Below are 27053 nucleotides of genomic sequence, written 5' to 3'. Positions count from 1 at the left end.
AATCCTGCAGAACCGACCCCAAACTCAGAGGCTGTGACCCCAAATTCTGTAGAATTGGCCCCAAATCCTGCAGCTGGGACCCCAAATCCTGCGGAATTGGCCCCAAACTCAGAGGCTGTGACCCCAAATCCTGCAGCTGGGACCCCAAATTCTGCAGAATCGGCCCAAATTCAGCAGCTGTGACCCCAAATCCTGCAGATTCAGCCCCAAAATCTCACAGACTGAACCCAGATTCTTAAGAATTGGCCCCAAATTCCCCAGAATTGACCCCAAATTTTCCGGACCAGATCCCAAATCCTGCAGCTGGGACCCCAAACTCAGAGGCTGTGACCCCAAATTCTACAGAATTGGCCCCAAATTCAGCGGCTGTGACCCCAAATCCTGCAGCTGCGACCCCAAATTCTGCAGAACCAGCCCCAAATTCAGCGCCCGTCACCCCAAATTCAGCGGCCGTGACCCCAAACTCAGCGGCTGTGACCCCAAATCCTGCAGCTGTGACCCCAAATTCTGCAGAACTGGCCCCAAATTCAGCGGCCATCACCCCAAACTCAGCAGCTGTGACCCCAAATTCTGTAGAATTGGCCCCAAATCCTGCAGCTGTGACCCCAAATCCTGCAGAATCGGCCCCAAAATCTCACAGACTGAACCCAGATTCTTAAGAATTGGCTCCGAATTCCCCAGAATTGACCCCAAACTTTCCGGACCAGATCCCAAATCCTGCAGCTGTGACCCCAAATTCTGCAGAACCGGCCCCAAATTCAGCGGCCATCACCCCAAACTCAGCAGCTGTGACCCCAAATCCTGTGGAATTGGCCCCAAACTCAGCGGCTGGGACCCCAAATCCTGCAGCTGGGACCCCAAATTCAGAGGCTGTGACCCCAAATTCTGTAGAATTGGCCCCAAACTCAGCGGCTGTGACCCCAAACCCTGCAGAATTGGCCCTAAATTCAGCGGCTGTGACCCCAAACTCAGCGGCTCTGACCCCAAACGATCTGTGCTGGGAGGGGATGGGACAGGGAGGATGGAGGGGGATGAGGGGGGGGTGCAGAGGGAGACCCCCCCGGCGCCGCCCCCCCTATCGGGGCATTTGACGTCGGCGCTCCTTCGGACTCTCCAGAAACGGTTAAAAAATAAATAATGGGTTTTTTTTTTCTTTTCTTTCCTCTCTCCCCCCCCTCCGGGGGCCGCGGATCCATCAGAACTCGTCGTGCCGCACCAACGCCTCCCCGAAGTCGGTGGCCTGGCTGCCCACAAACAGGTCGTATTTGGCCACGATCTCCTCCCGCGTCAGACGGCCGTCCTGGGGGGCACAGAGGGGATGTGGGGGATGGATGCGGGGCGGGGGGAGAAGGGGGGGATCCGTGGGGAGAGGGAGGGAACCTATGGGGGGAGGAATCTGTGGGGAGAGGGGTCTGTGGGGGGACGGGTCTGTGGGGGGATGGACGGAGGGATCCGTGGGGAGAGGGAGGGAACCAAGGGGGGATGGAGGGATCTGTGGGGAGAGGGGTCTGGGGGGACTGGGAGGGGACCTATGGGGGGAGGGATCTGTGGGGGGAGGGAGGGATCTGTGGGGAGAGGGAGGGATCCGTGGGGGACGGAGGGGACCTATGGGGGAGGGATCTGTGGGGGGAGGGAGGGATCCGTGGGGGATGGATGGAGGGATCCGTGGGGGGATGGAGGGGACCTATAGGGGGAGGAGTCTGTGGGGAGAGGGAGGGATCTGTGGGGGATGGATGGAGGGATCCTTGGGAGAGGGAGGGATCTGTGGGGGGAGGGAGGGAGGGATCCGTGGGGGCAGGGAGGGATTCGTGGGGGATGGATGAAGGGATCCATGGGGGGATGGAGGGAGGGATCCGTGGGGGGATGGAGGGAGGGATCTGTGGGGAGAGGGAGGGAATCGAGGGGGATGGAGAGATCTGTGGGGAGAGGGGTCTGAGGGGACTGGGAGGGGACCTATGGGGGGAGGGATCTGTGGGGAGAGGGAGGGAACCTATGGGGTGAGGAATCTGTGGGGAGAGGGGTCTGTGGGGGGACGGATCTGTGGGGGGATGGAGGGAGGGATCCGTGGGGAGAGGGAGGGAACCGAGGGGGGATGGAGGGATCTGTGGGAAGAGGGGTCTGGGGGGACTGGGAGGGGACCTATGGGGGAGGGATCTGTGGGGGGAGGGAGGGATCCGTGGGGAGAGGGAGGGAACTGAGGGGATGGAGGGATCCGCAGGGAGAGGGAGGGAGGGATCTGTGGGGGCAGGGAGGGATCCGTGGGGAGAGGGGTCTGTGGGGGGAGGGGTCTGTGGGGGGATGGAGGGAGGGAACCGAGGGGGAGGGAGGGATCTGTGGGGAGAGGGGTCTGGGGGGACTGGGAGGGGACCTATGGGGGGAGGGATCTGTGGGGGGAGGGAGGGATCTGTGGGGAGAGGGAGGGATCCGTGGGGGACGGAGGGGACCTATGGGGGAGGGATCTGTGGGGGGAGGGAGGGATCCGTGGGGGATGGATGGAGGGATCCGTGGGGGGATGGAGGGGACCTATAGGGGGAGGAGTCTGTGGGGAGAGGGAGGGATCTGTGGGGGATGGATGGAGGGATCCTTGGGAGAGGGAGGGATCTGTGGGGGGAGGGAGGGAGGGATCCGTGGGGGGATGGAGGGAGGGATCTGTGGGGAGAGGGAGGGAATCGAGGGGGATGGAGAGATCTGTGGGGAGAGGGGTCTGAGGGGACTGGGAGGGGACCTATGGGGGGAGGGATCTGTGGGGAGAGGGAGGGAACCTACGGGGGGAGGAATGTGTGGGGAGAGGGAGGGATCGGTGGGGGGATGGAGGGGACCTATGGGGGGAGGGGTCTGTGGGGAGAGGGAGGGATCCGGGGGGGATGGATGGAGGGATCCGTGGGGAGCGGGAGGGAACTGAGGGGATGGAGGGATCCGCAGGGAGAGGGAGGGAGGGATCCATGGGGGCAGGGAGGGATCCGTGGGGAGAGGGGTCTGTGGGGGGACGGGTCTGTGGGGGGATGGAGGGAGGGATCCGTGGGGAGAGGGAGGGAACCGAGGGGGGATGGAGGGATCTGTGGGGAGAGGGGTCTGGGGGGACTGGGAGGGATCCGTGGGGGATGGATGGAGGGATCCTTGGGAGAGGGAGGGAGGGATCCGTGGGGGCAGGGAGGGATTCGTGGGGGATGGATGGAGGGATCCATTGGGGGATGGAGGGAGGGATCCGTGGGGGATGGAGGGAGGGATCTGTGGGGAGAGGGAAGGATCTGTGGGGAGAGGGAGGGAACCGAGGGGGAGGGAAGGATCTGTGGGGAGAAGGGTCTGGGGGGACTGGGAGGGGACCTATGGGGGGAGGGATCTGTGGGGAGAGGGAGGGAACCTATGGGGGGAGGAATCTGTGGGGAGAGGGGTCTGTGGGGGGACGGATCTGTGGGGGGATGGAGGGAGGGATCCGTGGGGAGAGGGAGGGAACCGAGGGGGGATGGAGGGATCTGTGGGGAGAGGGGTCTGGGGGGACTGGGAGGGGACCTATGGGGGGAGGGATCTGTGGGGGAAGGGAGGGATCCGTGGGGAGAGGGAGAGATCCGTGGGGAGAGGGAAGGATCTGTGGGGAGAGGGAGGGATCCGTGGGGGATGGATGGAGGAATCCGTGGGGGGATGGAGGGAGGGATCTGTGGGGAGAGGGAGGGAATCGAGGGGGATGGAGAGATCTGTGGGGAGAGGGAGGGAACCTATGGGGGGAGGAATCTGTGGGGAGAGGGAGGGATCGGTGGAGGGATGGAGGGGACCGAGGGGGGAGGGGTCTGCAGGGAGAGGGAGGGATCCGTGGGGGATGGATGGAGGGATCCGTGGGGAGCGGGAGGGAACCGAGGGGGAGGGAGGGATCCGCAGGGAGAGGGAGGGAGGAATCCATGGGGGCAGGGAGGGATCCATGGGGAGAGGGGTCTGTGGGGGGAGGGAGGGATCCGTGGGGAGAGGGAGGGAACCGAGGGGGGGAGGAATCTGTGGGGAGAGGGAGGGATCGGTGGGTGGATGGAGGGGACCTATGGGGGGAAGGGTCTGTGGGGAGAGAGAGGGATCCGTGGGGGATGGATGGAGGGATCATTGGGAGAGGGAGGGATCTGTGGGGAGAGGGAGGGAGGGATCCGTGGGGGCAGGGAGGGATTCGTGGGGGATGGATGGAGGGATCCGTGGGGAGAGGGAAGGATCCATGGGGAGAGGGAGTGATCCGTGGGGGGAGGGAGGGATCCGTGGGGGATGGATGGAGGGATCCGTGGGGAGAGGGAGGGATCCATGGGGAGAGGGGTCTGGGTGGAGAGGGAGGGGACCTATGGAGGGAGGAATGTGTGGGGGGAGGAAGGGATCCGTGGGGAGAGGGAGGGATCCACGGGGGGAGGGATCCATGGGGAGAGGGAGGGGACCTATGGGGGGAGGAATCTGTGGGGGGAGGGACAGATCGCTGGAGAAGGGGTCCGTGGGGGGATGAAGGGATCCATGGGGAGAGGGAGGGATCTGTGGGGAGAGGGAGGGAAGCTATGAGGGGAAGGGATCTGTGGGGAATGGAGGGACCATGGGGGTGGGATCTGGGGGGGGGGATGGAGGAATCATGGGGAGAAGGATCCATGGGGGGGTGAAGGGAACCTATAGGGGAAGGGATCTGTGGGGGGAGGGATCGATGGCAGGAGGGATCTATGGGGAGAGGGATCTGTGGGGGGAGGGAAGGAGCCTATGGGAGGAAGGAGGGATCCATGGGGGGAGAGGTCTGTGGGGAGGGAGGGAACCTATGGGGGGAGGGAGGGATCTGTGAGAGCAGGAGTCTGGGGGGAGAGGGAGGGGACCTATGGGGGAAGAGAGGGATCCGAGGGGGGAGGGATCAATGGCAGGAAAGATCTATGGGGAGAGGGAGGGATCCACAGAGGGAGGAATCTGTGGGGGAAGGGATGGATCCATGGGGGAAGGATCCACAGGGAGAGGACCTATAGGGGGAGGGATTGATGGCAGGAGGGATCTATGGGGAGAGGGATCCGTGGGGGGAGGGAGGGAACCCATGGGAGAAGGGAAGGATCCGTGGAGGGAGTGATGCACGGGGAGAGGGATCCATGGGGGGAAGAGATCCATGGGGGGAGCGAGGGATCCACAGGGAGAGGAATCCATGGGGGAGGGAGGGAACCTATGGGGGGAGGGGTGCGGGGGGGAGGAAGGGATTGATGGGGGGAGGGAGGGAAATCATGGGGCGAGGGATCCACAGAGAGAGGGATCCGTGGGGAGAGGGATCCATGGGGGGAGGGAGGGAACCTATGGGGGGAGGGGTGCGGTGGGGGAGGAAGGGAACTCATGGGGTGAGGGATCCACGGAGAGAGGGATCTGTGGGGAGAGGGATCCATGGGGGCATGGAAGCCTGGGGAGAGGGATCCATGGGGGAGGGAATCTGTGGGGAGAGGGAGGGAACCTATGGGGGGAGGGATCTGTGAGGGGATGGAGGGATCCGCGGCGGATGGAGGGATCCATGGAGAGAGGGAGGGGACCTATGGGGGGAGGGATCTGTGGGGGGATGGAGGGATCTATGGGGAGAGGGAGGGATCCACGGGGGATGGAGGGATCCGTGAGGAGAGGGAGGGGACCTATGGGGAGACGGAGGGATCTATTGGAGGGGGGAACCCATGGGGAGGGGGAGGGATTCATGGGGGAGGGAGGGAAGCTGGGAGGGGATCCATGGGGATCTGGGGGGGGGATCTGGGATCTGTGGGGGGAGGGAGGAACCCATGGGGGGAGGGAGGGATCTATTGGAGGGGGGAACCCATGGGGAGGGGGAAGAGATTCATGGGGGAGGGAGGGAAGCTGGGGGGGGATCCATGGGGATCTGGGGGGGGGATCTGGGATCTGTGGGGGGAGGGAGGAACCCATGGGGGGAGGGAGGGATCTATTGGAGGGGGGAACCCATGGGGAGGGGGAAGAGATTCATGGGGGAGGGAGGGAAGCTGGGGGGGGATCCATGGGGATCTGGGGGGGGGATCTGGGATCTGTGGGGGGAGGGAGGAACCCATGGGGGGGAGGGAGGGATCCGACAGCAAGAGGGGAGTGGGGGGGCTCCCTAAGGAGGGGTGGATCCCAGGGGACATTATTATGGGATGGCTGGATGCCACGGGACATCAGGTTATGGGATGGCTGGATCCCATAGGATGTGAGGTTATGGGATGGCTGGATCCCATAGGACACTGAGTTATGGGATGGCTGGATCCCCCATAGTATCAGGTTATGGGATGGCTGGATGCCACGGGACGCTGGGTTATGGGATAGCTGGATCGCCCGTAATAGCAGGTTATGGGATGGATCCCCCACGGTATCAGGTTATGGGATGGATCCCCCATTATATCACATTATGGGATGGATCCCCAATAATATCAGGTTATGGGATGGATCCCCCATTATATCACATTATGGGATGGATCCCCAATAATATCAGGTTATGGGATGGATCCCCCTAGTATCAGGTTATGGGATGGCTGGATCCCCCATAATGTCATGTTATGGGATGGATCCCCCACAGTATCAGGTTATGGGATGGATCCCCCCTAGTATCAGGTTATGGGGTGGATCCCCCCTAGTATCAGGTTATGGGGTGGCCATAGCACACAGGGCGCAGGTTATGGGATGGCTGGATCCCCCATAATAGCAGGTTATGGGATGGATGGATCCCCCCTAGTAAAAGGTTATGGGATGGATCCCCCATAATGTCAGGCTATGGGATGGATCCCCACAATATCAGGTTATGGGATGGATGGATCCCCCACAATATCAGGCTATGGGATGGATCCCCCCTAGTATCAGGTAATGGGATGGCTGGATCCCCCATGATAGCAAGTTATGGGATGGATCCCCCCTAGTATCAGGCAATGGGGTGGCCATAGCGCACAGGGCGCAGGTTATGGGATGGCTGGATCCCCCATAATAGCAGGTTATAGGATGGATCCCCCCAGTATCAGGTTATGGGATGGATCCCCCATAGTATCAGGTTATGGGATGGATCCCCCATAATGTCAGGTTATGGGATGGATCCCCATAATGTCAGGTTATGGGATGGATCCCCCTTAGTGTCAGGTTATGGGATGGATCCCCCATGATATCAGGCTATGGGATGGCTGGATCCCCTATAGTATCAGGTTATGGGATGGATCCCCCATAATATCAGGTTATGGGATGGATCCCCCATGATAGCAGGTTATAGGATGGATCCCCCCAGTATCAGGTTATAGGATGGATCCCCCATAATGTCAGGCTATGGGATGGATCCCCCCACAATATCAGGCTATGGGATGGATCCCCCCTAGTATCAGGTAATGGGATGGATGGATCCCCCACAATATCAGGCTATGGGATGGATCCCCCATGATAGCAGGTTATGGGATGGATCCCCCATAACATCAGGTTATGGGATGGATGGATCCCCCACAATATCAGGCTATGGGATGGATCCCCCATGATAGCAGGTTATGGGATGGATCCCCCATAACATCAGGTTATGGGATGGATGGATCCCCCACAATATCAGGCTATGGGATGGATCCCCCCTAGTATCAGGTAATGGGATGGCTGGATCCCCCATGATAGCAAGTTATGGGATGGATCCCCCTTAGTATCAGGTTATGGGATGGCTGGATCCCCCACAATATCAGGCTATGGGATGGATCCCCCCTAGTATCAGGTAATGGGATGGCTGGATCCCCCATGATAGCAAGTTATGGGATGGATCCCCCTTAGTATCAGGTTATGGGATGGCTGGATCCCCCACAATATCAGGCTATGGGATGGATCCCCCCTAGTATCAGGTTATGGGATGGATCCCCCATGATAGCAGGTTATGGGGTGGATCCCCCCTAGTATCAGGTTATGGGATGGATCCCCCACAATATCAGGTTATGGCATGGATCCCCCCCAGTACCAGGCTATGGGGTGGCCGTGGCGCACATGGCGCAGGTTATGGGGTGGCACCTTGTCCTGGTCGGACTCGTAGACGAGATGCCGGGCCTCGGCCTCGGCGTGGTCGTAGTCGGAGGGCAGGATCCAATCCCGCGTCTCCTCCTTGTCCATCTTCCCGTCCCGGTTCTTATCGCGGAACTCCACAAACTGCTCCCGTTCCGTCTTCACCCATTCGGGTTCGTCGGCGTCCCCGTCGTGGCTGTACATATCGCCTGCGGGGGGACGGCGGCCCCTAAGGACCCCACAGCCCGCACGGCCCCCCCACCACCCCACAGCCTCCGTTTGGGGTCGCACGGCCCGGCAGCCCCCCCCCCCCAGAATGCAGCTGTAGGCCTGGTGCTGCCAGGGGGGGGAGGCACCAAAATGGCGGCAGCTGCTGCCGGCTGCACCGAGCCGGGAATAAAGTGGGGAGTGGGGGGGAGAGGAAGAGGAAGGGGGGTGAGGGGGGGTATGGGGCTCTGATTTGGGGTTATGGGGTCATGGGTTGGGGTATGGGGCTCTGCTGTGGGGTCATGGGGGGTATGGGGCTCGGATTTGGGATCATGGGGGGGTATGGGGCTCTGATTTGGGGTTATGGGGTGATGGGGTGTAAGGGGCTCTGATTTGGGGTTATGGGGCTCTGCTGTGGGGTTATGGGGTCATGGGTTGGGGTATGGGGCTCTGCTGTGGGGTTATGGGGTCATGGGTTGGGGTATGGGGCTCTGCTGTGGGGTTATGGAGTCATGGGTTGGGGTATGGGGCTCTGCTGTGGGGTTATGGGGTCATGGGTTGGGGTATGGGGCTCTGCTGTGGGGTCATGGGGGGTATGGGGCTCGGATTTGGGATCATGGGGGGGTATGGGGCTCTGATTTGGGGTTATGGGGTGATGGGGTGTAAGGGGCTCTGATTTGGGGTTATGGGGCTCTGCTGTGGGGTTATGGAGTCATGGGTTGGGGTATGGGGCTCTGCTGTGGGGTTATGGGGTCATGGGGGGTAAGGGGCTCTGCTGTGGGGTTATGGGGTCATGGGATGGGGTATGGGGCTCTGCTGTGGGGTTATGGGGCTATGATGTGGGGTTATGGGTTCATGGGATGGGGTATGGAGCTCTGCTGTGGGGTTATGGGGTCAAGGGTTGGGGTATGGGGCTCTGCTGTGGGGTTATGGGGTCATGGGTTGGGGTATGGGGCTCTGCTGTGGGGTCATGGGGGGTATGGGGCTCGGATTTGGGATCATGGGGGGGTATGGGGCTCTGATTTGGGGTTATGGGGTGATGGGGTGTAAGGGGCTCTGATTTGGGGTTATGGGGCTCTGCTGTGGGGTTATGGAGTCATGGGTTGGGGTATGGGGCTCTGATTTGGGGTCATGGGGTCATGGGATGGGGTATGGGGCTCTGCTGTGGGGTTATGGGGCTATGATGTGGGGTTATGGGGTCATGGGTGGTAAGGGGCTCTGATGTGGGGTCATGGGCTCATGGGCTGGGGTATGAGGCTCTGCTGTGGGGTTATGGGGCTATGATGTGGGGTTATGGGGTCATGGGGGGTAAGGGGCTCTGCTGTGGGGTTATGGGGTCATGGGATGGGGTATGGGGCTCTGCTGTGGGGTTATGGGGCTATGATGTGGGGTTATGGGTTCATGGGATGGGGTATGGAGCTCTGCTGTGGGGTTATGGGGTCAAGGGTTGGGGTATGGGGCTCTGCTGTGGGGTTATGGGGCACTGCTGTGGGGTTATGGGGTCATGGTTGGGGTATGGGGCTCTGATTTGGGGTTATGGGGCTATGATGTGGGGTTATGGGGTCATGGGATGGGGTATGGGGCTCTGCTGTGAGGTTATGGGGCTATGATGTGGGGTTATGGGGTCATGGGGGGTAAGGGGCTCTGATGTGGGGTCATGGGATCATGGGGAGTATGGGGCTCTGATTTGGGGTTATGGGATCATGGGTGGGGTATGGGGCTTTGTGGTGGGATTATGGGGTCATGGGTTGGGGTATGGAGCTCTGCTGTGGGGTTATGGGGTCATGGTTGGGGTATGGGGCTTTGTGGTGGGGTCATGGGGGGGTATGGGGCTCTGATTTGGGGTTATGGGGTCATGGGGGGGGATGGGGCTCTGATTTGGGGTTATGGGGTCATGGGTTCAGGTAATGGGATCCCAGGGGGATATGGGGTTCTGTTTTGGGATAATGGGATCCTGGGTTCAGGCAACAGGATCCTGGGTTGGGGTCATTGGATCCCGTGGGGATATGGGGCTCTGCTTCGGGGCTATGGGATCACGAGCTGGGGTAATGGGATCCCAGATATGGGAGATATGGGACTCTGGTTTGGGATCATGGGATCCCAGATTGGGGTCATGGGATCCTGGGCTGGGGTAATGGGATCCCAGGGGGATATGAAGCTCTGCTTTGGAGTAATGGGATCCTGGGTTAGGATAACCGGATCCCAGGGCAATATGGGGTTTTGTTTTGGGGTAACGGGATCCTGGGTGGATACGAAATGGGATCCCAGGTGAATCTGGGACTCTGGTTTGGAATCACAGGATCCTGGGGGGATTTGGGATCCTGGGTTGGGATATGGAGCTCTGGTTTGGGATAATGGGATCTGGTCTGGGAAGTTGGGATACAGTATGGGGCACCAGGATCTGCTTTGGGATACCAGGATCTGGTTTGGGATCTGGTTTGGGATGCCGGGATCTGGTTTGGGATATTGGGATCTGCTTTGCGATCTGCTTTGGGATCTGCTTTGGGATGCCAGGATCTGGTTTGGGACATTGGAATCTGCTTTGGGGTCTGGTTTAGGATGCCAGGATCTGGTTTGGGATCGGGTTTGGGATGCCGGGATCTGCTTTGAGATGATGGGATCTGGTTTGGGATCTGCTTTGGGACGCCGGGATCTGGTTTGGGACATTGGAATCTGCTTTGGGATCTGGTTTAGGATGCCAGGATCTGGTTTGGGATCTGGTTTGGGATATTGGGATATGCTTTGCGATCTGGTTTAGGATGCTAGGATCTGGTTTGGGATCTGCTTTGGGATGCCAGGATCTGGTTTGGGACATTGGAATCTGCTTTGGGATCTGGTTTAGGATGCCCGGATCTGGTTTGGGATCTGGTGTGGGATGCTGGGATCTGCTTTGGGATGACAGGATCTGGTTTGGGATCTGGTTTGGGATGCCGGAATCTGGTTTGGGATGCCGGAATCTGGTTTGGGATCTGCTTTGGGACGCCGGGATCTGGTTTGGGATCTGGTTTAGGATGCCAGGATCTGGTTTGGGATCTGCTTTGGGATATTGGGATCTGCTTTGGGATGCCAGGATCTGGTGTGGGATGCCGAGATCCGCTTTGGGATATTGGGATCTGCTTTGGGATGCCAGGATCTGGTCTGGGATGCCGGGATCTGGTCTGGGATCTGGTCTGAGACGCCGGGCTCGGGGCTGGGCTCACCGATGTACTCCTCCAGGTCGATGAAGCCGTCGCCGTTCTTATCGATGTCCTCCATCGTCTCCTGCAGGAAGGCAGCGGGGCCCACATGGTGAGCAATGGGGAGAGGAGGTGTGGGGCAGGGGGACGCGGCGGCACCGGGGAATGGGGGGGGGACAGGGGAGGGAGGGGGGCACTGAGAATTGGGGTGCGGGTCTGTGGGCATCTGGGGAACGGGACCCAATAGGAACCGGGAACGGGGACCCAATGGGAATTGGGGTGGGGATCTGTAGGGATCTGGAGGTCTTGGGATCCAATGGGAACTGGGACCCACTGGGAATTGGAGTGGGGATCTGGAGGGATCTGAAGGTCTTGGGATCCAATGGGAACTGGGACCCACAGGGAATTGGGGACCCTCTGCAAACTGGGAGACACAGGAAGGGAACCCAGTGGGAACTGGGACCCACTGGGAATTGGGACTCAAAGGATCTGAAGGGATACTGGGAAGGGGATCCTATGGGAACCCCTGGGACCCACTGGGAATTAGAGTGGGGATCTGTAGGGATACTGGGAAGGGGATCCAATGGGAACTGGGACCCAATGGGAAATGGAGTGGGGATCTGGAGGTCTTGGGATCCTATGGGAACTGGGATCCACTGGGAATTGGGGTGAGGATCTGGAGGGATCTGTAGGTCTTGGGATCCAATGGGAACTGGGACCCACTGGGAATTGGGGTGGGGATCTGTAGGGATACTGGGAAGGGGATCCTATAGGAACTGGGACCCACTGGGAATTGGGATTCAAAGGAGCTGAAGGGATATTGGGAAGGAGATCCAACGGGAACTGGGATCCAATGGGAACTGGGATCCAGTGGAGAATTGGGGATGGAAACCCAGTGGATACTGGGAGCCAATGGGGAACTGGAAATTGGGACCCACTGGGAATCGGGACCCAAAGGGGAACAAGGGGTGAGGATCAACTGGGAACGGGGACCAGATGGGGAACTGGGGATGGGGACCCAACAAGGAACTGGGATCCAGTGGGAAATCGGGAATTGGGACCCAACAGGGAACTGGGGATGGGGATCAGCTGGGAATTGAGACTCAGTGGGAAACTGGGAATGGGGATCAACTGGGATTTGGACCCAATGGGGAATTGAGGCTGAAGACCTGTGGGGTCTTGGGACCCAATGGGGAACTGGGCATTAGGACCCATCAAGAACTGGGGTGGGGACCCACAGGGAATTGGGGACCCTCTGCAAACTGGGAGACACAGGAAGGGAACCCAATGGGAACTGGGACCTACTGGGAATTGGGACTCAAAGGATCTGAAGGGATACTGGGAAGGGGATCCTATGGGAACTGGGACCCAAAGGGAACTGGGGTGGGGATCTGTAGGGGTACTGGGAAGGGGATCCCCTGGGAACTGGGACCCACTGGGAATTGGGGTGGGGATCTGTAGGGATCTGTAGGGACCTGTAGGTCTTGGGACCCAATGGGGAACTGGGCATTGGGATCCATCAAGAACTGGGATGGGGACCCACAGGGAACTGGGATCCAGTGGGAAATCGGGAATTGGGACCCAACAGGGAATTAAAGGTGAGGATCTATGGGGTGTTGGGACTCAATGGGAACTGGGATCTGCTGGAAACTGGGACCCATGGGGAACTGGGGATGGGGACCCAGTGGGAACTGGGATCCACTGGGAACTGGGAATGGGGACCCAAAGGGAATCGGGAATGGGGACCCAATCGGAATTGGGATCTACTGGGAACTGGGGTGGCGACTCACTGGGAAGTGGGATCCCTTGGAACTGGGACCCAATGGGAACTGGGGATGGGGACCCAATGGGAACTGGGACCCAATGGGGAACTGGGACCCAATGGGAACTGGGGATGGGGACCCAATGGGAGCTGGGGATGGGGACCCAATTGGAATTGGGATCTACTGGGAACTGGGGTGGCGACTCACTGGGAAGTGGGATCCCTTGGAACTGGGACCCAATGGGGAACTGGGACCCAATGGGAACTGGGGATGGGGACCCACTGGGAACTGGGATCCACTGGGAACTGGGACCCAATGGGAACTGGGAATGGGGATCCAATGGGAGCTGGGGATGGGGACCCAATCGGAATTGGGATCTACTGGGAACTGGGGTGGCGACTCACTGGGAAGTGGGACCCAATGGGGAACTGGAATCCAATGAGAACTGGGGATGGGGACCCAATGGGAACTGGGGATGGGGACCCACTGGGAACTGGGACCCACTGGGAACTGGGGATGGGGACCCAATGGGAAGTGGGATCCACTGGGGAACTGGGACCCAATGGGAACTGGGGATGGGGACCCAATGGGAACTGGGATCTACTGGGAACTGGGGATGGGGACCCACTGGGAATCGGGAATGGGGACCCAATTGGAATTGGGATCTACTGGGAACTGGGGTGGCGACTCACTGGGAAGTGGGATCCCTTGGAACTGGGACCCAATGGGAACTGGGGATGGGGACCCAATGGGAACTGGGACCCAATGGGGAACTGGGACCCAATGGGGAACTGGGGATGGGGATCCAATGGGAGCTGGGGATGGGGACCCAATCGGAATTGGGATCTACTGGGAACTGGGGTGGCGACTCACTGGGAAGTGGGACCCAATGGGGAACTGGAATCCAATGGGAACTGGGGATGGGGACCCAATGGGAAGTTGGATCCACTGGGGATGGGGACCCAATGGGAACTGGGGATGGGGACCCAATGGGAAGTGGGATCCACTGGGGATTGGGGCCCAATGGGAACTGGGGATGGGGACCCACTGGGAACTGGGACCCACTGGGAACTGGGGATGGGGACCCAATGGGAACTGGGATCCACTGGGGAACTGGGACCCAATGGGGACCCACTGGGAACTGGGACCCACTGGGAAGTGGGGAGCCGTGGGGCCGGGGCCCACCTGCACCACGATGTCCTTCATGTAGTCGTACTCCTCGGGGTGCAGGAAGGCGGTGAACTCCTCCTTGGTGGCCGCCATGTCGCCGTCGCGGTCCGCCATCTTGAAGCGCCGCTCGTCGCGCATCATCATCTGCTTGTAGTTGAAGCCATCGTCGGGATCGGGGTCGTCTGTGGGGTGGCACCAATTAACAGCAATTAACTCCTCGCTGAGCGCTCCGTTAGCATCCACACACCGCTGGGAGGGCAGAGCAGCCGTGGGGGGCGTGGGGAGCCATTGATGAGCACCAGCCTGGTGCTAATTAGGGCTCTGGGAGCTAATTAATAGCAAGGCGCTCCCTTTGACCTAATTCACCATTTCTTCCCCCAGAAAGGTGCAGCCCAAGGCCTCTGGGGGGGGGGGTGGGGGAGCAGCTGTGGTGCACAAAGGTGACTTTGGGAAGTCATCGAGGCCTCCCAGCGCTAATGAGGACGCTAATTAACGGACGGGTGCAGGGTTTTCCCCTCCACGCACGCGTCCACCCCACACCAGAAGCCGGGGGGGCTGAGTGGGGGCACGGGGGGGGGTACGTAGCACCCAGCCCTGCCCTTGGGCTCTCCGCTAATGAGCGCTGCTCGTTAGCACCCGGAAGATGAGCTGAGAAGCAAGAGGAATGCAGGGCAGCGCACTCAGCCCTGAGCCCAATCCCAATCCCAATCCCTAACCCTGACCCTGACCCTGATCCTAATCCTTAATCCCTAACCCTAAGCCTTAATCCCTAACCCTAACCCTGACCCCTGACCCCTGACCCTGACCCCTAACCCTAATCCTTAATCCCTAACCCTAAGCCTTAATCCCTAACCCTAACCCTTCATCCCTAACCCTAACCCTTCATCCCTAACCCTAACCCTTAATCCCTAACCCTAACCCTGACCCCTGACCCTGACCCCTAACCCTGACCCTTCATCCCTAACCCTAACCCTTCATCCCTAACCCTAATCCTTAATCCCTAACCCTAACCCTGACCCCTGACCCTGACCCCTAACCCTAATCCTTAATCCCTAACCCTAAGCCTTAATCCCTAACCCTAAACCTGACCCCTGACCCTGACCCCTAACCCTGACCCTTCATCCCTAACCCTAACCCTTCATCCCTAACCCTAATCCTTAATCCCTAACCCTAACCCTGACCCCTGACCCTGACCCCTAACCCTAATCCTTAATCCCTAACCCTAAGCCTTAATCCCTAACCCTAAACCTGACCCCTGACCCTGACCCCTAACCCTAACCCTTCATCCCTAACCCTAACCCTTCATCCCTAACCCTGACTCCTAACCCTAACCCTTAATCCCTAACCCTAATCCCATCCTCACAGCCCTAACCCCACATCTAAACCCTATCCCCAACCCCTAACCCTATTCCCTAATCCAAACCCAAACCCTGATCTTAACCCAACCCCCTAACCCTAACCCTAACCCAATCCCTAACCCAAACCCTAATAATCTGACCCCTAACCCTAATCCTAACCCCAAGACGAGTGACTTAACCCCTAACCAAAATCCAAACCCCAAACCCTGACCACTGATCCTAAACCCTAAACCGAACCCTAACCTCAACCCCTAACCCTGACCCTGACCCCTAACCCTAACCCTTCATCCCTAACCCTAATCCCATCTCACAGCTCTAACCCCACATCTAAACCCTATCCCCAACCCCTAACCCTATTCCCTAATCCAAACCCTAAGACTCTGACCCCTAACCCCAAACCCAAACCCTGATCTTAACCCAACCCCCTAACCCTAACCCTAACCCCAATCCCTAACCCAAACCCTAATAATCTGACCCCTAACCCTAATCCTAACCCCAAGATGAGTGACTTAACCCCTAACCAAAATCCAAACCCCAAACCCTGACCACTGAACCTAAACCCTAAACCAAACCCTAACCTCAACCCCTAACCCTGACCCTGACCCCTAACCCTAACCCTTAATCCCTAACCCTAACCCTGACCCCTAACCAAAACCCCAACTCTGACCTGAACCCCAAACCTGAGCCCTAACCAAAACCCAGCCCCTAACCCCTAACCCTGACCCTAACCCTAAATCCCTGACCCTAACCCCTAACCCTAAACCTCGAACCCTAACCCCTAACCCGGACTCCTAACCCTAACCCATAAGCAAAATGCAACTCTCAGCCCCTAACCCCAAACCCCAAACCCCAAACCCTGACCCCAAACCCCAAACCGACCCCTAACCCCAAGCCTGACCCCTAACCCCAAACCCAACCCCTGACCCCTAACCCCAAACCTGACCCCTCACCAAAACCCAACCCTTAACCCCAACACCAACCCTGACCCCAAACCCAACCCCTAACCCCAAACCCCAACCCCAACCACTAACCCCAATCCCAACCCTGACCCCAAACCTGACCCCTAACCCCAACCCCAACCCCTGACCCCAAACCCTGATCCCAAACCCTGACCCCTCACCAAAACCCTAACCCCAAACCCCAAACCCGACCCCTCACCAAAACCCAACCCCTAACCCTTAACCCTGACCCTAACCCTAAACCCCTGACCCTAACCCCTAACCCTAAACCTCGAACCCTAACCCCTAACCCGGACTCCTAACCCTAACCCATAACCAAAATGCAACTCTCAGCCCCTAACCCCAAACCCCAAACCCCAAACCCCAAACCCTGACCCCAAACTGAACCCTAACCCCAAACCTGACCCCTAACCCCAAACCCAACCCCTGACCCCTAACCCCAAACCTGACCCCTCACCAAAACCCAACCCTTAACCCCAACACCAACCCTGACCCCAAACCCGACCCCTAACCCCAAACCCCAACCCCAACCACTAACCCCAATCCCAACCCTGACCCCAAACCTGACCCCTAACCCCAACCCCAACCCCTGACCCCAAACCCTGATCCCAAACCCTGACCCCTCACCAAAACCCTAACCCCAAACCCCAAACCCGACCCCTCACCAAAACCCAACCCCTAACCCTTAACCCTGACCCTAACCCTAAACCCCTGACCCTAACCCCTAACCCTAAACCTCGAACCCTAACCCCTAACCCGGACTCCTAACCCTAACCCATAACCAAAATGCAACTCTCAGCCCCTAACCCCAAACCCCAAACCCCAAACCCCAAACCCTGACCCCAAACTGAACCCTAACCCCAAACCTGACCCCTAACCCCAAACCCAACCCCTGACCCCTAACCCCAAACCTGACCCCTCACCAAAACCCAACCCTTAACCCCAACACCAACCCTGACCCCAAACCCGACCCCTAACCCCAAACCCCAACCCCAACCACTAACCCCAATCCCAACCCTGACCCCAAACCTGACCCCTAACCCCAACCCCAACCCCTGACCCCAAACCCTGATCCCAAACCCTGACCCCTCACCAAAACCCTAACCCCAAACCCCAAACCCGACCCCTCACCAAAACCCAACCCCTAACCCTTAACCCTGACCCTAACCCTAAACCCCTGACCCTAACCCCTAACCCTAAACCTCGAACCCTAACCCCTAACCCGGACTCCTAACCCTAACCCATAACCAAAATGCAACTCTCAGCCCCTAACCCCAAACCCCAAACCCCAAACCCTGACCCCAAACTGAACCCTAACCCAAACCCAACCCCTGACCCCAAACCCCAAACCTGACCCCTCACCAAAACCCAACCCTTAACCCCAACCCCAACCCCCAACCCGACCCCTAACCCCAACCCGACCCCTTGCCAAAACCCAACCCCACACCCCGACCCCAAACCCTGATCCCAAACCCTGACCCCTCACCAAAACCCAGACCCCAAACCCCAAACCTGACCCCTCACCAAAACCCAACCCCTAACCCCAAACCTGACCCTAAACCCCAAACCCGACCCCTCACCAAAACCCAACCCCTAACCCCAACCCCAACCCTGACCCCAAACCCCAAATGCTGACCCCAAACCCCAAACCTGACCCCTAACCCCAAACCCCAACCCCAAACCCTGACCCCAAACCCCAAACCCTGACCCCAAACCCCAAACCTGACCCCTCACCAAAACCCAACCCCTAACCCCAACCCCAACCCTGACCCCAAACCCCAAACCCTGACCCCAAACCCCAATCCCAAACCCTGACCCCAAACCCCAAACCTGACCCCTCAGCAAAACCCAACCCCTAACCCCAACCCCAACCCTGACCCCAAACCCCAAACCCTGACCCCAAACCCCAATCCCAAACCCTGACCCCAAACCCCAAACCTGACCCCTCACCAAAACCCAACCCCTAACCCCAACCCCAACCCTGACCCCAAACCCCAAACCCTGACCCCAAACCCCAATCCCAAACCCTGACCCCAAACCCCAAACCTGACCCCTCACCAAAACCCAACCCCTAACTCCAACCCCAACCCTGACCCCAAACCCCAAACCCCGACCGCAAACCCTGACCCTAAACCCCAAACCCTGACCCCTAACCCAAACCTGACCCCTCACCAAAACCCAACCCCTAACCCCAACCCCAACCCTGACCCCAAACCCCAAACCCGACCCCTAACCCCAAACCCCAACCCAAACCCCAAACCCTGACCCCAAACCCCAAACCTGACCCCTAACCCCAAACCTGACCCCTAACCCCAAACCCCGACCCCAAACCCTGACCCCAAACCCCAAACCTGACCCCAAGCCCCAAACCCAAACCCCAAACCCTGACCCCAAACCCCAAACCCTGACCCCTAACCCCAAACCTGACCCCTAACCCCAAACCCAAACCCCGACCCCTAACCCAAACCTGACCCCTAACCAAAACCCTAACCCTAACCCCAACCCTGACCCCTAACCCCAAACCCCAACCCCAACCCCTAACCCAAATCCCAACCCTGACCCCCAACCCCAAACCTGACCCCTAACCCCAAACCCCGACCCCAAACCCCAACCCCAAACCCCAACCCCAAACCCTGACCCCAAACCCTGACCCCAAACCCTGACCCCTCACCAAAACCCTGACCCCAAACGCTGACCCCAAACCCCAACCCTGACCCCTCACCAAAACCCAACCCCTAACCCCAACCCTGACCCAAAACCCTGACCCCCAAACCCAACCCCCCACCAAAACCCAACCCCTAACCCCAACCCCAATTGCTCTGTGGGACGAGAGAGCCGGAGGTCACGGGGTCGCGGGGTCACAGGGTCACAGGGTCATGAGGTCACAGGTCCCGCACCCAGGACGGAGCCGTAGGTGGCGTTGCGGTACTCATCCCACGACACGGCGCCGTCGCCGTTGAGGTCGTGGCCCTTCCACTGCCGCTCCACGTCCTCGTAAATCCAGCGCTTCTGGGCGAACTTGATCCACTCCTTCAGCTCCTCCACCGTCACGAAGCCGTCCTTGTCGCCGTCGATCTTGACGACGATTTTGCTGCGAGGAAACACAAAGCGGCACCGGCTTGACAACGGGGAGCGGCGCCGGCGGCGCCCCGCTGCGGGATGCTGGGTGGGGATGCGGGAGGCAGCGCGGGGACATCCTGCTTCTATCGCCACTATCGGCTCTACTTCTGGCCCTGCTCTCAGCTCCACTCTCGGTTCTACTCTCAGCTCTACTCTTGGCGCTGCTCTCAGCTCCGCTCTTGGTTCTACTCTCAGCTCTACTCCTCACTCCTGACCCGACTTTCAGCTCTACTCTTGGCGCTGCTCTCAGCTCCGCTCTTGGCCCTACTCTCAGCTCTACTCCTCACTCCTGACCCGACTTTCAGCTCAACTCTTGGCCCTACTCTTAGCTCTACTCTTGACTCCTGGCCCTGCTCTCATTTCTGCTCTTGGTTCTACTCTCAGCTCCACTCCTGGCCCTGCTCTCAGCTCCACTCTTGGTTCTACTCTCAGCTCTACTCCTGGCCCCACTCTCAGCTCAACTCTCGGTTCTACTCTCAGCTCTACTCATCACTCCTGACCCGACTTTCAGCTCAACTCTTGGCCCAGCTCTCAGCTCCACTCTTGGTTCTACTCTCAGCTCCACTCCTGGCCCCGCTCTCAGCTCCGCTCTTGGTTCTACTCTCAGCTCCACTCCTGGCCCTGCTCTCAGCTCCACTCTTGGTTCTACTCTCAGCTCTACTCCTCGCCCCGCTCTCAGCTCAACTCTCGGTTCTACTCTCAGCTCTACTCTTGGCACTGCTCTCAGCTCCGCTCTTGGTTCTACTCTCAGCTCTACTCTTGGTGCTGCTCTCAGCTCTGCTCTTGGTTCTACTCTCAGCTCTACTCCTCACTCCTGACCCTGCTTTCAGCTCAACTCCTGGCCCTGCTCACATTTCTGCTCTTGGTTCTACTCTCACCTCTACTCCTCACTCCTGACCCGACTTTCAGCTCAACTCTTGGCCCTGCTCTCAGCTCCACTCTCGGTTCTACTCTCAGCTCTACTCTTGGCCCTGCTCTCAGCTCCGCTCTTGGTTCTACTCTCAGCTCTACTCCTCACTCCTGACCCGACTTTCAGCTCTACTCTTGGCGCTACTCTCAGCTCTACTCCTCACCCCGCTCTCAGCTCAACTCTCGGTTCTACTCTCAGCTCTACTCATCACTCCTGACCCGACTTTCAGCTCAACTCTTGGCCCAGCTCTCAGCTCCACTCTTGGTTCTACTCTCAGCTCCACTCCTGGCCCCGCTCTCAGCTCCGCTCTTGGTTCTACTCTCAGCTCCACTCCTGGCCCTGCTCTCAGCTCCGCTCTTGGTTCTACTCTCAGCTCTACTCCTCGCCCCGCTCTCAGCTCAACTCTCGGTTCTACTCTCAGCTCTACTCTTGGCACTGCTCTCAGCTCCGCTCTTGGTTCTACTCTCAGCTCTACTCTTGGTGCTGCTCTCAGCTCTGCTCTTGGTTCTACTCTCAGCTCTACTCCTCACTCCTGACCCTGCTTTCAGCTCAACTCCTGGCCCTGCTCACATTTCTGCTCTTGGTTCTACTCTCAGCTCTACTCCTCACTCCTGACCCGACTTTCAGCTCAACTCTTGGCCCAGCTCTCAGCTCCACTCTTGGTTCTACTCTCAGCTCTACTCCTCACCCCGCTCTCAGCTCAACTCTCGGTTCTACTCTCAGCTCTACTCCTCACTCCTGACCCAACTTTCAGCTCAACTCTTGGCCCTGCTCTCAGCTCCACTCTTGGTTCTACTCTCAGCTCCACTCTTGGCCCCACTCTCAGCTCCACTCTTGGTTCTACTCTCAGCTCAACTCTTGGCCCCGCTCTCAGCTCAACTCTTGGTTCTACTCTCAGCTCCACTCCTGGCCCTGCTCTCAGCTCCACTCTTGGCCCTACTCTCAGCTCTACTCCTCACCCCGCTCTCAGCTCAACTCTCGGTTCTACTCTCAGCTCTACTCCTCACTCCTGACCCTGCTTTCAGCTCAACTCCTGGCCCTGCTCACATTTCTGCTCTTGGTTCTACTCTCAGCTCTACTCCTCACTCCTGACCCGACTTTCAGCTCAACTCTTGGCCCAGCTCTCAGCTCCGCTCTTGGCCCTACTCTTAGCTCTACTCTTGACTCCTGGCCCTGCTCTCATTTCTGCTCTTGGTTCTACTCTCAGCTCCACTCCTGGCCCTGCTCTCAGCTCCACTCTTGGTTCTACTCTCAGCTCTACTTCTGGCCCTGCTCTCAGCTCCGCTCTTGGTTCTACTCTCAGCTCTACTCTGATCCTGCTTTCAGCTCACTCTTGGCCCTGCTCTTAGCTCTACTCTTGACACTACTTTTGACTCTACTCTGAGCTCTACTCTTTACTCTTGGCTCTACTCCTAGCTCTACTCTTGGCACTACTCCTAGCTCTGCTTTTGACTCTACTCTTAGCTCTACTCGACTCTTGGCCCTACTCTTAGCTCTACTCTCAGCTCTACTCTGTACTCTCAGCCCTACTCTTAGCTCTATTTTTGACTCGACTCTTAGCTCTACTTTTGGCCCTGCTCTTAGCTCTACTCTTAGTTGTACTCTAGCTCTACCCCTGGCTCTACCCTTTGCTCTACTCTTAGCTCTACTCTTTACTCTTGGCCCTGCTCTTAGCTCGACTCTTGGCCCTACTCTTAGCTCTACTCTCAGCTCTACTCTGTACTCTTGGCCCTACTCTTAGCTCTATTTTTGACTCTACCCTTAGCTCTACTCTTGGCCCTGCTCTCAGCTCTACTCTTGACTCTACTCTGAGCTCTACTCTTTACTCTTGGCTCTACTCCTAGCTCTACTCTTGGCACTACTCCTAGCTCTACTTTTGACTCTACTCTTAGCTCTACTCTTTACTCTTGGTCCTGCTCTTAGCTCTACTCTCAGCTCTACTCTGTACTCTCAGCCCTACTCTTAGCTCTATTTTTGCCTCTACTCTTAGCTCTACCTTTGGCCCTGCTCTTAGCTCTACTCTTAGTTGTACTCTAGCTCTACCCCTGGCTCTACCCTTTGCCCTACTCTTAGCTCTACTCTGAGCTCTTGGCCCTACTCGTAGCTCTACTCTTGGCTCTCACCCTGGCCCTGGTCCTGCTCCTACTCTTAGTTCTACTCTTAGCTCTAATGTTGACTCTACACACAGTACTACTCCTAGCTCCACTCTTCATTCTACTCCCATCTCAACTCCTGGCCGTACTGCAGCTCTACTCCTGACTCTACCCTTAGCTCTACCCTTAGTTCTACTCTTGACCCTGCTCATATTCCACTCCTGGCCCTCCTGTTGTCTCAGCTCTTGATTCCTGGCCCTATTCCCGGCTCCACTCTCAGTTCCACTCCTGGCTCCACTCTTCATTCTACTCTCAGCTCTGCTCCTTGCTCTACTCCAGCTTCCACCCACCCCCCATCTTACTCTTGGCTGCACTCCTACCTCTATCTGGCACCGCTCCTCGCTCTGCTCCCAGCTCTACGTGCTCCTGCTCCACTCTTAGCTCCACCGCTGGCCCGACCTCTGGCTCAGCTCCATGCAGCTCTCCCAGCTCTGCCCTTGCTCCCAGTCACACTCCTGGCTTTAGCTCTGCTCTCATCTCTCCTTGTAGCTTCACGCCCGGCTCCACGCTTGGCACTGCTCTTGGCTCTGCTCTCGGCTTTACTCCTTCTTGGCTCTGCTCTGAGCTCTGCTTTTAGTTTGAGCTCTGCTCTTAGCTCTGCTCTTGGCTCTGCTCTTAGTTTACTCTTAGCTCTGCTCGTAGCTCTACTCTTAGCTCTACTCTTAGTTTACTCTTGGCTCTACTCTTGGCTCTACTCTTGGCTCTGCTCTTCAGTTCTACCCTCAGCCCTACGCTCAGCTTTACTCCCAGCTCTACTCTTGGCTCTGCTCTTAGTTTACTCTTAGCTCTGCTCATAGCTCTACTCTTAGCTCTACTCTTAGTTTACTCTTGGCTCTACTCTTAGCTCTACTCCTGGCTCTACTCTTCAGTCCTACCCTCAGCCCTACGCTCAGCTTTACTCCCAGCTCTACTCCTGGCTCTGCTCCTAGCTCTGCTCTTAGCTCTGCTCTTGGCTCTGCTCTTGGCTCTGCTCTTAGTTTACTCTTAGCTCTACTCCTTGCTCTACTCCTGGCTCTATTCTTCAGTCCTACCCTCAGCCCTCCGCTCAGCTTTACTCCCAGCTCTACTCTTGGCTCTGCTCTTAGCTCTGCTCTTAGCTCTGCTCTTAGCTCTACTCTTAGCTCTGCTCTTAGCTCTGCTCTTAGTTTACTCTTAGCTCTACTCTTAGCTCTACACTTAGCTCTGCTTTTGGCTCTGCTCTTAGCTCTACTCCTTGCTCTACTCTTGGCTCTGCTCTTCCGTCCTCCCCTCACCCTCCGCTCAGCTTTACTCCCAGCTCTACTCTTAGCTCTGCTCTTAGTTTACTCTTGGCTCTGCTCCTCGCTCTGCTCTTGGCCCCGCTCTTGGCTCTACTCCTGGCTCTGCTCTTCCGTCCTCCCCTCACCCTCCGCTCAGCTTTACTCCCAGCTCTACTCTTGGCTCTGCTTTTAGTTTACTCCCAGCTCCACTCCCGGCTCCGCTCTTGGCTCCGCTCTTGGCTGCGCTCCTGGCTTTTCCTTCTCTCCCCCCTGGCTCTACCCCCGGCTCTGCCCTTCTCTCCTCTCTTCTCCCCTGCTGCCTCTCCTCCCACCCCGCTCTTCCTCTCCCCCTGGCTCTCCTCCCATCCCCTCTCTTTCCCCCCTGGCTCCCCCCCAGCCCTACTCAGCTTCTTTTTCCCTCTGCTCTCCTTGCAGCTCCCCCCCCCTCACCCCATCACCCCCCACCCCGCGCTTTGCTCTCCTGCCCCCCCTCCCCATCCCCCCCCTTCCCCTCCCCCCCCCCCCCCCCCCCACCCCGCCGTATTTTTAGCCCCCCACGCAGCCCCACGGCCGCCCATATTTTTAGCAGCAGCTGCCCAGGAGAAGCCACGGCAGGAATGCGGGACGCGGCTCAGCATTAAGGTGGAGGCGCAGAGTTGCTCCCCGCTCCCCCGTCGGCCGCGCTGCGCTCCTGACCCACAGCCGCGGCTCGGGGGCATTTGGGGACCAGCCGTGGGGGGCGCTGGGGTCGGATGCTGGCTGCTCGCGGCTGGGATCCCCCCCAACGCCACCAGGAGCCCCGCGGGGCCGGGGCCGCCCTTAAGGAGCCGCAGCCGCGCCAGGAACGCCGCGCTGAGCCGCACTGCGGGACGGCAGCGCCCAGCAGCAGCTGTGGGGCGGCCCCATAGCGAGGGATGGCAGCACAGCGGCCCCATAGCAAGGGATGGCAGCACAGCAGCCCCATAGCGCAGGGATGGCAGCAGCCCCATAGTGAGGGATGGCAGCACAGCAGCCCCATAGCGAGGGATGGCAGAGGCCTCATAGCACAGGGATGGCAGCACAGCAGCCCCATAGCGAGGGACGGCAGCAGCCCCATAGTGAGCAATGGCAGCACAGCAGCCCCATAGCGAGGGATGGCAGCAGCCCCATAGCACAGGGATGGCAGCACAGCAGCCCCATAGTGAGGGATGGCAGCACAGCAGCCCCATAGCACAGGGATGGCAGCACAGCAGCCCCATAGCGAGGGATGGCAGCAGCCCCATAGCGAGGGATGGCAGCACAGCAGCCCCATAGCACAGGGATGGCAGCAGCGCCATAGCGAGGGATGGCAGCAGCCCCATAGCGAGGGATGGCAGCACAGCAGCCCCACAGCGAGGGATGGCAGCAGCCCCATAGCGAGGGATGGCAGCAGCCCCATAGCACAGGGATGGCAGCAGCCCCATAGGGACGGATGGCAGCACAGCAGCCCCATAGTGAGCGATGGCAGCACAGCAGCCCCATAGCACAGGGATGGCAGCACAGCAGCCCCATAGCGAGGGATGGCAGCAGCCCCATAGTGAGCGATGGCAGCACAGCAGCCCCATAGCGAGGGATGGCAGCAGCCCCATAGTGAGCAATGGCAGCACAGCAGCCCCATAGCGAGGGATGGCAGCAGCCCCATAGTGAGCGATGGCAGCACAGCAGCCCCATAGCGAGGGATGGCAGCAGCCCCATAGTGAGCAATGGCAGCACAGCAGCCCCATAGCGAGGGATGGCAGCGGCCCCAGCCATGAATGTTGGGGTCCAGGACCGGACCCCAGCAAAGCGACTGACCCCAAAGCTGTGAGTGCCCCCAGACCCCAAAGCTGTGAGCGATCCCAAAGCCTCGAGTGCTCCCAGATCCCAAAGCTGTGTCCCCAAAACCATCAGTGTCCCCAGATCCCAAAAGTGTGAGTGATCCCAAAGCCTCAAGTGCGCCCAGACCCCAAAGCTGTGAGCGAACACAAAGCCTCAAGGGCACCCAGATCCCAAAACTGTGTCCCCAAAACCATCAGTGTCCCCAGACCCCAAAACTGCAGCAACCCTAAAACCATCAGTGTCCCCAGAACCCAAAACTGGGAGCAACCCTAAAACCATCAGTGGCCCCAGACCCCAAAGCTGTGAGTGACCCTAAAACTATCAGTGTCCCCAGACCCCAAAACCATCAGCAACCTCAAAGCCATGAGTGCACCCAGACCCCAAAGCCATGAGAAACCCCAAAGCCATGAGTGGCCCCCAACCCCAATGCTGTGAGTGACCCCAAAACCATCAGTGGTCCCTGACCCCAAAGCCATCAGCAACCCTAAAACCATCAGTGTCCCCAGACCCCAAAGCTGTGAGCAACCCTAAAACCATCAGTGGCCCCAGACCCCAAAACTGGGAGCAACCCTAAAACCATCAGTGGCCCCAGACCCCAAAACTGGGAGCAACCCTAAAACCATCAGTGGCCCCAGACCCCAAAACCATCAGCAACCCCAAAGCCATGAGTGCACCCAGACCCCAAAGCCATGAGAAATCCCAAAACCATGAGTGGCCCCCAACCCCAATACTGTGAGCGACCCCAAAACCATCAGTGGTCCCTGACCCCAAAACCATCAGCAACCCCAAAACCATCAGTGTCCCCAGACCCCAAAGCTGTGAGCAACCCTAAAACCATCAGTGGCCCCAGACCCCAAAACTGGGAGCAACCCTAAAACCATCAGTGGCCCCAGACCCCAAAGCTGTGAGTGACCCTAAAACCATCAGTGGCCCCAGACCCCAAAACTGCAACCCTAAAACCATCAGTGGCCCCAGACCCCAAAACTGAAGCAACCCTAAAACCATCAGTGGCCCCAGACCCCAAAACCATCAGCAACCCTAAAACCATCAGTGGCCCCAGACCCCAAAACTGCAGCAACCCTAAAACCATCAGTGGCCCCAGACCCCAAAACTGGGAGCAACCCTAAAACCATCAGTGGCCCCAGACCCCAAAGCTGTGAGTGACCCTAAAACCATCAGTGGCCCCAGACCCCAAAACTGC

General features: G+C 58.6%; 2 protein-coding genes across 2 annotated transcripts; both read right to left on the bottom strand.

Annotated features, from left to right (window-relative positions):
- Nucleotides 1–1195: 1195 nt before the first annotated feature.
- On the bottom strand, nt 1196–20075 carry CALU (calumenin; the record flags this gene model as incomplete). The annotated part of the gene is made up of 6 exons (XM_079551139.1): nt 1196–1300; nt 7972–8171; nt 11370–11430; nt 14294–14460; nt 19493–19686; nt 20065–20075. The coding sequence occupies 6 exons, from the start codon at nt 20073–20075 to the stop codon at nt 1196–1198; spliced, it is 738 nt and encodes a 245-aa protein (XP_079407265.1).
- A 948-nt stretch (nt 20076–21023) lies between these two features.
- Nucleotides 21024–22342, bottom strand: LOC306957664 (uncharacterized protein; the record flags this gene model as incomplete). The annotated part of the gene is given in 5 exon segments (XM_079551138.1): nt 21024–21163; nt 22017–22140; nt 22142–22230; nt 22233–22279; nt 22281–22342. Coding segments are annotated over 5 exon segments (462 nt in total), but the record flags the coding sequence as incomplete, so codon positions are not given.
- Between the last annotated feature and the right edge of the window lie 4711 nt (nt 22343–27053).

The sequence above is a fragment of the Tetrao urogallus genome (assembly GCF_951394365.1).
Source record: "Tetrao urogallus genome assembly, contig: scaffold_126, whole genome shotgun sequence".
Taxonomy (NCBI): domain Eukaryota; kingdom Metazoa; phylum Chordata; class Aves; order Galliformes; family Phasianidae; genus Tetrao; species Tetrao urogallus.
This window is presented reverse-complemented; position numbering and strand designations above follow the sequence as displayed.